The sequence below is a fragment of the Lonchura striata genome, chromosome 2, assembly GCF_050655825.1.
Source record: "Lonchura striata isolate lonStrDom1 chromosome 2, ASM5065582v1, whole genome shotgun sequence".
NCBI classification, from domain to species: domain Eukaryota; kingdom Metazoa; phylum Chordata; class Aves; order Passeriformes; family Estrildidae; genus Lonchura; species Lonchura striata.
This window is the reverse complement of record NC_140704.1, coordinates 32,869,000-32,884,185: the sequence shown is the minus strand read 5'-3', so window position 1 is coordinate 32,884,185 and position 15,186 is coordinate 32,869,000. Positions and strand designations below refer to the sequence as shown.

At 41.3% G+C, this 15,186-nt stretch overlaps 1 protein-coding gene across 1 annotated transcript; it reads left to right on the top strand.

Annotated features, from left to right (window-relative positions):
* Positions 1–1,418: 1,418 nt before the first annotated feature.
* On the top strand, positions 1,419–3,780 carry CYCS (cytochrome c, somatic). Its single transcript, XM_021538223.3, has 3 exons — positions 1,419–1,489; positions 2,228–2,404; positions 2,550–3,780. Exons 2-3 carry the CDS (start codon positions 2,236–2,238, stop codon positions 2,696–2,698), a joined length of 318 nt encoding a protein of 105 aa, XP_021393898.3. The 5' UTR covers positions 1,419–1,489; positions 2,228–2,235; the 3' UTR covers positions 2,699–3,780.
* The last annotated feature ends 11,406 nt before the right edge of the window (positions 3,781–15,186 follow it).

The window sequence follows — 15,186 nt, the reverse complement described above, 5'->3', positions numbered from 1 at the left end:
GAGGGGCACACCCATACCAGTTCCAGGACAACATAAAAGCACACACAGAAAATAAAATGTTTTTCCAATGTCAGACAGTGAAAAATTCTGACAGTTTTAATGTCCATAGTAAAGCAAACAGTTCAACTCTTTTGAACACTGGACATTACTAACTGGGCTTTTCCAACAGCTCTTCCTCCTTGCCGAGGAGGGTGAGATGGCAGGCATGTCTGGAATTCACCATTAAAATTCTGCTTGGAAGGCCACAATGTGTGAATATTGACATGTCCTCTTGGAGCACTCCCACACTGCTGGGCTGGCATTTGGGACGCTTTCATGCCTTCAGGCGGCCGTCCCCTCCACAGGGCTCTCGCCTGTGTCAGAGCGGCGCGGCCGCAGCCGGCACGGCCGGAGGGTCAGCCGCTGCCCTCAGCCCTTGGCCGCGCCGTGCCGGCAGCGCCCCGCCGCGCTCTCCGGGGCGACTTCGCCTCACTTCGGCTACGGCAGCGCTTCCGCACCACTATTCCCTTGGCTCCTCTGGGAAAGCTTTTGAAACTCAGGGACAAGCTGGTGAAGGGTCTGGAGCACATGCCCTGTGAGGAGCAGCTAAATGAGCTGTGGGTGTTTGGCCTGGAGAAAAGGAAATTCAGGGGACACCTTATCCGCTCTACAACTCCCTGAAAGGAAGCTGTAGCCAGGTGAGGGTCGGCCTCTTCTCCTAGGCAACCAGTGACAGGAGGAGAGAATACAGTCATAAACTGCACCAGGGGAGGTTCAGGCTGGGCATCAGGAAGAATTTCTTCCCAGAAAGGGTGGTTAGACATTAGAGTGGGCTGCGGAGGGAGGGAGTGGAGCCGCTGTCCTTGGAGGTGTTTAAGAGTGTACATGGCACTCAGTGCCATAGTCTGAAGGACACGGCGGAGTTCATTCCATAGAATGGACTCGGGGCCGCAGGTGTTTCCTGCCCGCACCGACGCTGTAATTCCGTCACGGCGCCTTTTGCTGCCGCCCTCACGGCCCGACCGCCCCCGGCCGAGCCGGCACCGGGCGCGGCTCCGGCTGCGTCACTGCCCGGGCCCCGCCCACCGCCCGGCCGCGCGCTCAGGGCGCCGTGCGACCCTTGCTTCCGTTGGCGCTGTGCGCATGCGCTCACAGCACTCGCGCCCCTCTGCCGCGCGCCCCCTCCGCCGCAGAATGACGTCTGACGTCACTGGCCGGGATTGGAGGGAAGAGGGGCAGGAAGGAAGGAAGTGCGGGGGCCCGCCGGTCTCAACCTACCCCACTAGCCGCCGGCGCCGTGACGTCAGCTGATTGCAGCCAATCAGAACTCCAGCGGCCGGCGCCTGATTGGTTGTCGCGGCGGAGAGGCGGGCGGGGCGCCGCGGGGTTGGTTGCGGCGGTGCCGGGTTACTTAGGGCGGAGTCCGCGTGTCCTTGGGCGCAGACGGAGCGGAGGTGCCGGCGGCGCGGTCACGGTGTCTGAGGGCGCAGCGGGCCAGACGGGCGGGCAGGTGCGGCCGGGCCCCGCGGGGTGGCGGCGGCTGGCGGGGACATGGGGCGAGCGGGCCGTGCTCTCGGCCGCCCTGAGGCCATTCCCGCCTGCCGCGGCCTGAGGCGGCGGCGGGGTGCGGCGGAAGGTCACCGTGGGGCCGGGCGGCCCACCGCGGGTGCGGGCCTGAGGAAAGCTCAGGGCCGGGCTGGGCGCGGGCAGAGCCGGGGCCGGGCGGGGCGGGCGCCCTTGGGCGCTCCCGCTGCTGACGCGTGGCTGCCGGCCGGACCCCTGGGGTCATCCCGGGCCGTGGTGACAGCCGGGCGCCCTCCCGGGTGCGTGGCTGGTGCGCTTTTTCAGCTGAGAGGAAAAGCCTGTCAGGAGTCCTGTGCTTTTACACGTGGTCGTTCGCGACTAGGGAGCTCCAGTTACTGTTGTACAAGTTGCGTTAAATTTGTTCCTCAGAAATTGTCGCCGTACCCTTTAAATGCTGTGGGGCAATTAGTTTGTATGAGGGAAGGTTTTTCCTGCCCTTCAAGTGTGTTTATCACCTTGATACCTTTTAGGTCGTCTCGTGGGTTCATACTGATTTTCAAGCCCAGGAGCTGTGGCTTGAGGATAGACAGTGTGCTGGAGAATTGCCAGATTCATGTGCTGCTTATGTTGGTTTTGTAAACCTGCGGGATGCTTTCTAAAAGTTTCAGCTCAGTCGGTGACCTTGAGGTTGCAATACTGACCTCTGTGTGTGTTCTTGGTCTAGTACTGACAATGGGAGACGTTGAGAAGGGCAAGAAGATCTTTGTTCAGAAATGCTCCCAGTGCCACACGGTTGAAAAGGGAGGCAAGCATAAGACTGGGCCCAACTTGAATGGCCTATTCGGACGCAAGACTGGGCAAGCTGAAGGTTTCTCTTACACGGATGCTAATAAGAACAAAGGTAAACTTAAAGCTGTCCTTAGGGGACAAAATTACTCAGTTCTTGGTGGTAATTTTAAAAATTTGCCAAAAATTGAGCAGAGGACAAGAATATATGTGTTTACTATTTTGAATTTATTAACTCTTCTCTTTTTACCTTCTTTCAGGTATCACCTGGGCTGAGGATACTCTGATGGAGTATTTGGAAAATCCAAAGAAGTATATTCCTGGAACAAAGATGATTTTTGCGGGTATTAAGAAGAAGGGCGAGAGAGCAGACTTAATAGCATACCTCAAAGTTGCCACTGCAAAGTAAAAGTTATCTGCTGCCTTATTTATTTCACAAAGGAGATGGCAATGGAAATGTCTGTGATGAGATTGGTTTTTAAACTTTCTATTTTTACATGTACTGTGTCTAACCTTAAAATCTGTCTCACCCATCAGATGACTTTGCTCACGGTGGGTCACTGGAGTACACACTTGTTTGGCAGCCATTAACTTAACAAAGACTATGTAATTGGGTACAGTCATCCTTGATCATAAAGATTAAAAGAAAATAAATAAACATTTCCTGCCTCTTCATTGTTTTAAAAAATATGTAAATAATCAAATGAGTAATCATTAACAGTGTAATAACTTTTGACAGCTCAACTCTTGAAGATCAAAAAGCAGGGTGCTTTTTGGCATCTTCTGCCATACATCTTCTGTTACATTAACAACAAAGGCTATTAAAAAACCCAATCCCAGTATAATATTTTTCTAAATTTAATCAGTGCTAGGTGTTGCAATATGTATTAATCTATCTAAAGCTTGTGATAAAAATGCATTTCATCTGATTTAAGTACTATTTGTGAACTGCCAGTTGTGCCCAGCCACTTATCTTTTATCTAGGGGAAGCATGTTACCTAATTTATCCAGACTTTGACAGCTGCATGCACCCATATAATTCCCCTTCAGAAACATTTCCAGTTTTGATGTGTTATTGATGCCCTTTGCTCAGTAAATCTTCTGATAACAGCCATTCTTAGTGTAAGAGAAAGCATCCTCTTCTGGGAATACGTGTGCTAGTGGCCAAGCTGAGAGTTATTTAATCTTCTTAATTCAGCAGAAACATTCACCTAGAATTCATTGTTATTGAAAGTTTCAGATTAAGGGATACAGGAATGATTGTGCTGGTAGACTAAAACACAAAATCAAGCAGTCTTCCTCTGTGCCTGGCTGTAGCCACCATCATTACTTCTGAAGGTTCTGTTTCGCACATTGTAAAGCAGTATTTTTAATGTTTTATCTGCATTTTTTTCATACTAAGTTGTTCAGAAGAATGTATTTACTGTGTACCAACAGTAAGGCATAATTTGGAGCAATCAATACTGTAAATTAAAAAAAAAATTAAAAGTCTTGCTTGCTGTATGTGTATGAAATTAAGTGAAAAACAGTGGGAATGCAGAGTAAAGTTTGGTGCCCAGATTTACATCATTAGGAAACAAGACAAAAAAAAATACACGTGGAAAAAGGTCAATTCTAATTAAATTGGTGGGGGCAGTATAAGTGTGGCAAAGTTAGTATTTTGGACCAGAGCCAGCAAAGCTCTTCAGGGATATGCTGTTTAATAGCATTTTTTGCTGTGTTTCCAGAGTGAGATGGTAGATGACTCAAGGTAACTCAAAAGCTGTAGCTGTGCTGGAGGATAAGGCTGCATTTGATTTGTGTGGAGTAATGTACTTAATAATGGAATGGCAAAGGGCTTTACTCAGTACATGAGTGAAAAGAACTAAGATTGCTAACAGTGGTCTCAGTGATTGCTACCATATGTGTTGTGATTATTTTTTTTTTCTGGTCTAACCTGCAAACAGCATTTCTTGCAGTTTTGGATACACTATTAAACAACAGGTGTTTTTTACTAAAATCTTGTTAACAGAAAACTTCACATTGTAGTATTACTGTTTCAAGTTTTATAAGTGCTGTTTGTCATAGCACTTTCATGGCTATGCAGAACTGAGGTTTTTTCCATGCCAAAATCCTGACAGAGCAGTTGTAGATACAGAGTGTAACTGTACCCAGTTCTGCAATCTTCCAGGATGATGAAGGTGAAGAGAGTTGTGACACTTTGTTCTGTTAGCACCTTTAGGAAAGAAGACTGGTCTCCAAGCAGCTCCTTACAATTTGTTTCTTCTCTATATAAATTAGGGAAGAGGATTTTTCAGTAAAGCCTGGTAATTCTGCACAGATAACCATTTGCAACAAGTAAGTTACCCATCATCAGAAAAACTTGAGGAAGTAGATATCCTTTGCCCAAAGTAAGCAGAGGATGGCTCTTCTATTTGTGCAAAGACAAATATTACTTCTACATAACACTGAAGGCTGAGAAAATTTAATTGTAGATGAAGCTTGCATCCTTGATAATATTTTAGGGAAAAGACCTTTAAAATTTCATCTTTCTAGGTATACAGCCCTAGACTGCAATAGCTTAAAAGTTTTGTAGTAGGTAACTAGCAGCCATTTGCCACTGGAGAAACAATACTATGGTGTTTTTACTAAAGGATAAGAAAGCAAGGCTTATTGGAAGGAGGTTAGCTTATCACTTGAGGTAAGTGTTAATGCAAGGGGCCTTGGGTGGTTCTTTGCAGGGTGGGAAGGAGACATCATGATCGGTTACATAATCAAACTTCAGTTCTTCATTTCTAAGTTTATATTACAGAGTAGAGGGGTGGGGTTTGCCTTTGTTTCATGAAGTATTTAGTGTAGTGGTTTCCAGTCTGACAGTGATACCAGTCTAGACACTTGGTATTTCAGTAGGTCCTTTACAGTTACCAATTAGGGAATCAGTACCACTGCCAAACATAGCACCATCCTGTAAAAATTGTGCTTGGCTACTAGTTCGCAGCTTTGCTGGGGCATACCTTTGAAACTGATACTGTCATATTTTCATGTGTAGTTACGTAAATGAATGAAGATTGTTAATGACTGGAAAAAAGATGTAATCCAAAAGTACACCTTTTCATAGCACGACTTCCAAATAAGTAGGATACTTACAAAGCTAAAAAACTTACTAGTTGTACATCCAATTGACATTTAGTAATACAGAAGTTGTCATGTGTATTTAGAGTCTTAACAATTCAAGTGTAATCACTCTACCACCAGTTTGGGAAAGTTCAATTTGTTGCTGCCTGTACAATTGTAAATAATTGCTTCAGATAAAGATCTTCATTTTAGTAGATTTAGTCTTGTATGGGATTTTGTAATACTTTCCTTTTTTATATATAAAATATAGCATCAGTTTCTAAAAGAAATGTGGTACACTATCCTCTTCCTGTTCAGGGGGGAGAACAAAACCAGCTAATAGGTAATAATTAGATACTCTAGTCCCTCACATACATCAAAGCCCGTTGAAATGCACACGTTTACCTCTATAGTAAGCCTTGTCATTTGTCTTTATCCAAACCATGTTCTGAAATCTCATCCAGGGCTAAAGGCAACAGAAGTCTGTTTTACTACATAGAGGATGAGTTGAACCATTTCAAACTGATGTCCTGAAAACCAGATTATTCTGGGAGGTGAGCAGCCCAGAGCTAGCAGTAGGACATGTTAACCCTGGGAAAGAGTATGAAATCCTGCCCCTACCCAGTGCTGCGAATGCTGAATCAGGACTCCAGGTAGCTGTCACTCTGCTCATGATTTAGAGCTTGCATGTGAGTACTTGCATGTTTTTTTCTAGGATTGTTCTTTTGATCTGAAATACAGAAAATATGATGGTCACCTTTTGAATATTTGCTTTCTGCTTAGAAGTCAGTGTCACAGGAGGTAAAAGAAGTGGGTGGTGTTTGCTTCTGTAACACCATTCAGATTCACATCCTCAGTTTCCAGAAGGCTGCCATAACCAACAGACTGAACCTGTGTGCTGGGAAGAAGATGCTCTGTGCCTCTGTTGAAGCTGTCATTATGCAAAAGGAAAGCCAAAAATAAAATTAGCAAAAGAGGAACTAGCTATAACAAAGTGTTCAAAATACATACCTGGGAGCAGGGGAGGTGTGCTCTCTCTAGGTTATTTATGCATTTAATTTTAAAGAGCCTTGGATAAAAATAAACCTGTCAGTGGAGATCAGAAGTCATTAACTCTGCTGGTTTTACATCTCATTAAAGCTGTTCAATGCAGCTTGCTTATGTAATGTGAGCCACAGCTTCTTTTCCTTTCAGAATCACCCACTCTCCAGATCCATCTTCCCTTTCCTCTATGTGTTAAAGCATATTTTTGTGTGTAAGTCTGTGCTGTCCCTGTCTTACCCACTGCCAGTCTTCTGGTCATAAGCACTCAAATGAAAAGCAGAAATACCAAGCTGTATTTTCACCCTTAGAATAATTCACAGAAATTGACTTCTGGTGGCCCCATTCAGTTACAAGTGTCTGGTGACAATTTCTTGTTAAGATGTTTCATAGTTCTTAAGATATGGGACATTGCCTTTTATTGGTGTTTTTTAATTCTAAATTTTTAAGAGCTAACGAAAGCAGGTAGTTTTGTGTGGCTTTTACCTTCACTTTGCCTCAGGGTTTATTTTTTTACTATGAGATACAACATGATTATATGAGCATTCCCTGATGTATAGGGATAAGAAGAAAGATGCACACACACTGCATTTTAAAAATATGGTTGTCACCTATGTGGAACCAGTACCCTCAATAATCTGGTGCTCTTAGCCAGATTTCATTGCAGGAGTGCTCCTACATTGACTGTAACCAGCCTTTCCCTGGCAGTATGTATCATATTTCTACTTTTACTGTTGATTTTTTTGTTTGGAGAACAGAGAGGAAAGGAAATCAGACTTCTCCATACCTTGCCATGTTTCCTATAAGACTTTGTAATTTTATTTCCAGTTATTTAGTCCATTTATTTGCTATTGATCACAGAATCACTGAATCATTTCAGCTGAAAAAGACCTCCAAGATTATCAGGTCCAACCAGTGACCAGCCACCACCTTGCCAGCTGGGCACTAAGTGCAAACAATGTCCAGTTATTCTTGAACACCTCCAGGAATGGTGAATATCACTTCCCTGGGCAGTCCATTCCAGTGCTTAACAACCCTTTCCTTAAATAAATTCATCCTGATGTCCAACCTGAACCTCCCCTGGAACAGCTTGAGGCTGTGTCCCCCTGTTTCTTCTTGTATGGGAAAAGAGGCTCACTTGGTTACAACCTCCTTTCAGGCAGTTGTAGAGAATGATAAGGTCTCCACTGAGCCTGCTTTTCTCCAGGCTGAATACTCCCAACCCCAGGTCCCTCAGATTTCCTTGCAGGACTTGTTCTCTTCACCAGACCCTTCACCAGCTTTGTTGCCCTTCTCTGGACTTGCTCCAGCGCCTCAATGTTTTTCCTGTAGTGAGAGGGCCCAGAGGTGGACACAGGACTTGTGGTACAGCTTCACCAGTGCCAATTAGAGGGACAATTCCTCTGAATATTAGATATTAGGTCTATATTCCTTCCAGGGGTATTTTTAAAGGAAAGGTACCACAGTTTCGATTCCACAAATTTTTGCCATAGTGAATAATTTTAATTCTCATGTACAAATTGTCGCTGGTCGCTGGTTAGCTTGCCCATTTGGTCTTGCTCTTTTTCATTTCACATTACTGTTACTGTATATACATTTATACTTACATATATAGTACTGTTACTATATATACATTTCATGTATGAACTGCATGTAGCTTCTTGTATGTTACTATGCAAATTTAGTCTTTATTTAGACATCTCTTATCTCTGCAGTGGACTAAAAATGTACGTCTCTAATGTGGACTCTAAAGGTAAAGACTACTTGAAGAATCCTTCTACATGGTTTCAATATTTTTTTGCTTTTAATTCACTAAAAAAGTTTCAGTTTCAACTGGATGCCTAAGAAAATCTTTTCTTGTCATCCTCAGAAACATGCTTCCAAATAACAAGGATGGAAATGCTGAGCAATGTCTTTAATTGGCTGCACTTGATCAGTTTCTTGCTTGCGCTCAATGAACAGGAGAGGGAGCCAATGTCCAAAAAAGCTGCAGGAGAGTTGTATCACGCTCTTGAAGGTAATGCTGTAAAAACCTCAGTTTGAAAGACAAATTTCATTTGTACACATAGCAGTTTTAATGCAAGTGCTCAGCAAAAAAAAAACACTGGAGACGATTATCCAGCTGAATACAGTGATATGTCTGCAATAAGTCTGTGGTATTCTGAAGTCTTAAACCTATTAATGTTTTATATTTCATCAGGTGTGCTCAAATTTGAAATAGTCTGCATTAAATTTCAGCCTATTAAAATGGTAAAAGATTCAGCTAGAAAGCAAAATGTTTCTTTCTGACTGGTCAAAAGATTCTTAAATCTAAGGTGGCAATCTCTAATGCATATTCTGGCATTGCTTCTTCTCTGGAGCTCACTTTGATGTCATCAGTTGAAGTATTAATCTTGAAACAGATATACAGGTAATATAGTTTCTCCACTAGCTGTTAGGCAGAAACATTGTTAGCAGAAATGCACTTTTACGTCTGTTTTTAATACTGCTTTATGGATAGTGCTTGGTGTTAGTCTCAAATTACCCTGAAAACCGTGTTGTATCGAAATACTAGAATTGATTCTATATAGGATCCTAGGAAAACTAAGATTTTACTTAGCAGGGATATTTCTTAAGAGGATATCAATGTTAATGTAACTATCAGTATGGATTTTCTGGCACATGCCTGATCATGAAGTCTTTGCAACTCTTCAAAAGATCATGCTGCCTTTTGTCCATGGTTCACGGTCAATGTGTATGTTACAAGTTAAGCTTGTTTTGCAGTGCCTAACTCTACCAGGAGCAGTCTGATCAGACATTAAAAATTTAGCTCATATATGTGTTTGCTCTCACTCTGAATTCTCAGAAAGATGACACTCTCTCTGCACCAGCATCCAGTGACACATCAGAAAAAACTCTCCAAAGAGAGATGCAATCAAAGGCAGAGCTTTGCAGATAAAAGATATTTCCACATCAGAAAATCCATCAAAAACATGGTAGTCTTCTACAAATGAACTGGATCATAGGATAGAAATCAAGATGACACAAATGAAGCAAAGAAAGGGGAAGCAAAGTGGAAATTAAACAAGGTTAGTGGAGGGTGATGTGTTATATGTTCAACAGGGACAAAGATTGCACCTGTGATTTCACCTGTTGGAGAATGAAGGGAAAAGGAGTGGAAACCCAGAAGCAACAAAACCCAAACTTGTGTATCTTCAGTTGAAGTTTTAGAGGGAGTGGATGTATTTGTTCAGTGAGTATCTCTTTGGTTGGATGCATTTAATTTTGCTTCAGCTAATTGAAGTCATCCAGTTGAGGCTACCTGGCTCCAGCAGTCTGCACTTCACTTCCATTGGTTTTACTGATATATGTGCCATGTTAGCAAATCAGCCAGCTGAGAAATGGTGGGATGCTTACTCAGTGCATATACCAAATGATGCTTTGTGGGGCTGTCAGCTCTGATTCTTCAGAAACACGAAAACCTAATGTCCCCGCTTACACAACATGCTTGAGTTACACTGCAGTTGATGGCGTAACGTTAAATTTCACTCCAGCTTCAGATCTTACCTGAAAAGTATAGGTCAGTAATCTTTAGTAGATGCAGTGAACCTATTGTAGATAAAAAGCTAACAAGAAGGGCTCTAGCACAGGAGAGTAGTCATACAGTAGAATCAGCATGAAAAAGAGCCTTTGTTCCTTAGCCAGAATATATAAAAGGTATTGATGGGGAGTTTGGCTTAAATTACATTTACATTGCTGATATATTTTATTTTAAATTTAAGGATGATAGTTCTCTGAGCTTCTGCTCTGTGCCAATCCAGAATGCAGTTGAAAGTCAAGCCATCAGGAAAGTCTCCAGAATGAAGATAAAAAGCCCAGTGAATCCACATCTACTGCAGTGCCATCTGTCTGGCTCTTTGCCTGTCTGGCTCTTTAACAGCAGTTTTCAGTTTCTAGGTAGTGCAGGCTGATGCTCTAACTGAACAGGTTAGCCAAATTTATGTTTTTCTCTCAGAAAATGGTTTCCAATAACCTTTTTTTTTTGCCATCTCAAGATTTCAAGAAAACTATTCCTTTGCTAAAGCAGTTACTTTTATTTTTCTCATACAATCAAGTTAGCGCTGTGTATACAACTGGTGCTATTGCCAGGAAAGCAGGAGAGGGAAAGGTCCCCATGAAGGCTTCCCCTGCTGCCTGAATGAGCTGGGATAATCCCCTCCTAGGGGTTCACACCATGACCCAAAGACAGCACCATGCCAAGTTGTGCACCCATGACATTTTGATGTCTGGCCACTGGAGAGTTTTTGCCACAGCTCTAGAAAGTCTTTCTGGGTGTCCTCTGCTACTGTGGTTAAAAAGGTGTGGGATGGAGGGAGAGATAGAAACTGTTGTCAGTTTCTGCACTGTGGTGTAGGGGTTCAGTCTGAGAGTTTGCAGTTTGGGATAGTGTGTCAAGAGATGCTTTTCCACACAGATTTATCTTAAATCTCGACCTTCCCATTGCTCATTAGCAGTAATGTCTGCTACCTCTCACCTGCTCTTGGTACAGCTTTTTTTCCTGCATGGCTGCAGCAAGAACTTCCAGTAACCAGGTCACAGACACTGGTTTGACTTCTTCAAAGAGGGGGACAGTCTCCACTGATCTTCCAGGTTCGGGGAATTTTCTTTATACTGTGTTAAAATTTCCAAACATCCTTTCTTTCTCACTTTAGGGTTACAGATTTTGGTTCTTACTTTAAAGAACATCACAGAATTTAGGATCACTAAAAACAGAAATCTTTCAATTTCTCCAGGCCTTTGGAGCAATCCAGTCATTCAACTGATAGTGTTGAGATCCACTTTCTGTAAAGTCTTCTAAGATTCGGGGAGTGGTTTCGATTTCTTTTATTTTCCAGGGCGGGGGGATTGTTTGTTTGGTTGTTGTTTGCTTGTTCATTTGTTTTGCAAGAGCTACTAATAGGTTTTAATTTAAAGAGTCTTTGAAAGGCCCAGCCAGTCCCTTCCTCATGGGAGAAGAATATAATACCATAAACATGAGGGTTTTCCTTTTATTTTCCTATTTGTCTTTCTCCTTGAATTTGACCCAGATGGACTTGAAATACAGGGTAATTATTGGGTAAGTATTTCTTACTACTTCATCTGCAGATCTTCACTTTATTGATGTACATAATGTGCTCAATTTTTCTTTATTTATGGACTTAATGTAATATAAGGGCTTGTAACGTCACTGAAAGTAATAGTAAATGTAAAGTGTATATTTTTTGACAGCACTTGACCTGAAAAGGTTTCAGAGGTATATTTCTTAACTTGCAGTAGCACAGGTGCTTAATTCTAAGCAAAAGCTTTATAGTAGTACAATGAGAAGCTTTAACTTGGAATTTCATATAAGAACAAGCAAATATTAATAAAATTCTGAAATGTTTGATCCTCTAGTGACCCATCCTGTTTTCTTTTGCTGTCTACAGCTATTATAGCTACATTTTTCCAGAGAATCAAATATGTGGTTGTCGTGATTGCTAAAACATACAGCCAGCAAATGCTTGGCTTAAGCTATTTTTAAGAGACATTCTGCATAAACACAATAACTTGTTCATTTTTCTTTTATTTTTATTTAATTGAGGGCCTTGTCTCTCTCTAACACACATGGAGGGTGGAAGAGGAAGGAGAGGCTCATGAGCTCTGAGTGATGTATAGAGCTTTCTCATAGCTGTGGATGTAATCCGTATGAGTGGGACTTTCATTTTGTCCTGTGACTTGTTCATGCCTACAGTTTCTTTCCAATCACACAGAAGGAGACCTTCTCCCTCTTAATGAATCCACCTTTTAAAGCAAGGCCTGTTATTTTGTTACCTAAGCCCATCTTTTCCAGTAAATGTAGGTAGAACCAGTCTGAAATTGTAGTCTTGTGACTTTCTTTGTTTCTTTGTAAGTTTTAAAAAGTGCAGGGGTTTTATTTTATAAATAGAAGAGTTTTCACTACTCTCCGGAATGGTATCCACTTACAACTGTAAAATTATATGCTTTGAACTTTCTAGCTGTGGGAAAATATACATTTGTCTAAATTTTGCAAGTAGGTGGAATTTTTCTGTCTTGCCAAGCTTTGTAGGAATTACATAGTACTATAAGCATTTTCTAAGAATTTAATGGACTTTGGTGAGTTCAGAAATGCTGGGACTTTTTTCTTGTGCTTTAATGCATATATGAGTCTCTGACCCTGCCAATACATAACTAATCCCTGAAAATACAAGTGCTAGGAAATCTACACAACATGTATAAAGCATGCCATACGTGTGAGCTTGACTGTTTATTCTTTGTCAGTCTCAGGAAACCCAAGGTCTTAAAACATTGCAGGTGTTGGCTATAAATCAATGTGGACATGTGTCCCATGTCTGCCTAAAGTTTGGCTCCTGCACCCAAACTTCATTGGATAGGATTTACTCTCCATATCTGCCTTGACTTTATTTCCCTGCCAGCATAACCAAAATGAAAACCTCATCTGGGGAAATTTCATGTGTATATGCCACTTATTGAGGCATGTCAATAGAGTCTTGCCAGACTAATGTGCATGTATGTATGTATGTATGTATGTATGTATGTGTATATATATATATATATATATATATATATATATATACATATAAAGTATTTGTAGGTTTGGGCTTTTGTCTTTCAGCATTCATTGCTTCTGTGATTCTGTGTCTTTTCCTGAATTGTTTCTCTGTAGCTTCAAAGTCTGTCTCAGAAAGGCTTAGTGGCCAATAGTTGTATTTCTTGCTTAATTTCATGTTATGGAAGACACAGAGGAGGCAGCCCAATAATTACACAAAAGTGAATATTTTGCTGCTCTTGCATTAAATGTTATGTAGCAAGAAAAGCTAATTTAATGACTGCAGCAAAAACTTTGGTTAGAAAGACTTCCTATATGTGGAATCCTGGATTTATGTTCTTTATATCCCTAGAGGGATCAACTCTTCATCCTTCATTTATACAGCATTAAACAGTTCATTCAGTATGAGCTTGTCTACCATGAATGGATGCTGAACTTTCCATCACCCCCAGCCCAGTTCCTTCTGAAAAAGTTGTCGTTTCTCCATTCCCCTTGAATGAAGCCTTGTCTTTGTTTTGCTCTGCTGTTTTCTCATTGATTACTCAAATATGTGTGTGTGTGTGTGTGTGTGTGTGTGTGTGTGTGTGTGTGTGTGTGTGCTCTGTAGTCTCTTGCTGCTTCAGAGTTTATAGAAGTTAAAGATATAGAAGATTACTTTTAGATAATAAGAAATTTAAAGTCTGCAGCATGTAAATTATTTTAATAATGATTACATCAGTGCATCAGATTGGATTCAGTGATGGATTATTATTTTTTATTTTAAGTAATGATCCCTAGTAATTCAGAACTCATAAATAAGATGTGGGATAAAGATATGTAGCCCAGGACAATGTTTTCTGCAATCCTGCTTTTGCAGTTCCTTTCCTCCTATTCAGATGTGTTTCTTGATTTGTGTCTGAAGCTCAGGAGGAAAATAATCAGCTTTTGTGGGATTTAGGCATTACAGTGGTTCTCTGTTTCTAAGAACTCAAGTAATAAAGGCTTTGTGAATTATCTCCAGGATACAATATTACTATCTTTCCAAAATTGCCATTGCAGTGAAGTTTAATGGCTACTCTACAACTTAGAAGTAGCTATAAAAATCAAAAAGGATGGTACCACAGCTACAGACTGAAATGCAGAAAGCTGTAGTTCTCACTCCAACAAAAATATCAAATGCATTAGCAGAACATGACTTCATTAGCAGCATTAAAAGTTATCATTTACGGGAAGGCAAGCTCTACTTTGGCAAATATTTCAGTGAATGACAGCAGCTTCTTGAATATTTCAAGTAAAATGCATTGACAGCTGGTTTAGGCCAGCGGCTCTAAAAGCATTTAAAATTACAAGAGTGTTTCTTACTATAAAGAATTGTTACAGCACTAATTTTCTTCATTCTAAAAAGACATTTTCTAGTGTTTAGTGTATACTAATGTTCATATGTAAGTAAAGGCACAGATGTGTCTCCTAGCTAATTATGTTGCCCAATATCTTTCTAAAATACAGTTTTCGAGTTGGGGGGGCTGGGGGAGTGTTTTGTGGTTTTTTGGTTGGTTGGTTGGGTTTTGGATGGGGGGGGTTGAGTTTTTTGCATCACTATAGAAAAGGAAACATATTCTACATTTTGGTACTTTGTGACTTAAAATTTTTCTTACAGTTGACTCAATTTTGGGCCCAGGCACTGGTTGTATTTTTAACTTCTGCTTCTCCTCCATTTTCACCTCTATACATGAAACCTAAAAATGCTCATAATTCTTTCCTTCCTTCAGCCCTGGCAGAATTTGTTGATGATTTCTTGTTTCTATGTAGCCTGCAGTGAGTCCTGTCCTAGGCTGCTGCCACTGCCACTGCCACGCTGATGGTTAGCTTTTGTGACATTATCCTTCTGGGAACAGTAGGATAGATTTCTTGGATTGCTGCAAGCCACCTATCTGAATAAGAATATACCACTCTGTAGTTCAAAGACTGGTATTGTTTCCTGAGCCAGCAAACCAATATTGATAATATTTCTTAGCTGTTTTGACAGTTATTTTCTTTCTCTTCAATCTCATAATTGTTAAAAAGATAGCTGCTATAATTTTGATTTAGGGCAGCATCATTCAATGTTTCAGAAAATCAAGATCAATTTTAATTAGGCTTTTTAAATCATCTTTTACTTGCCAGAAAAGAAAATCAAAGTGGGTAGAAATGCTATTGTG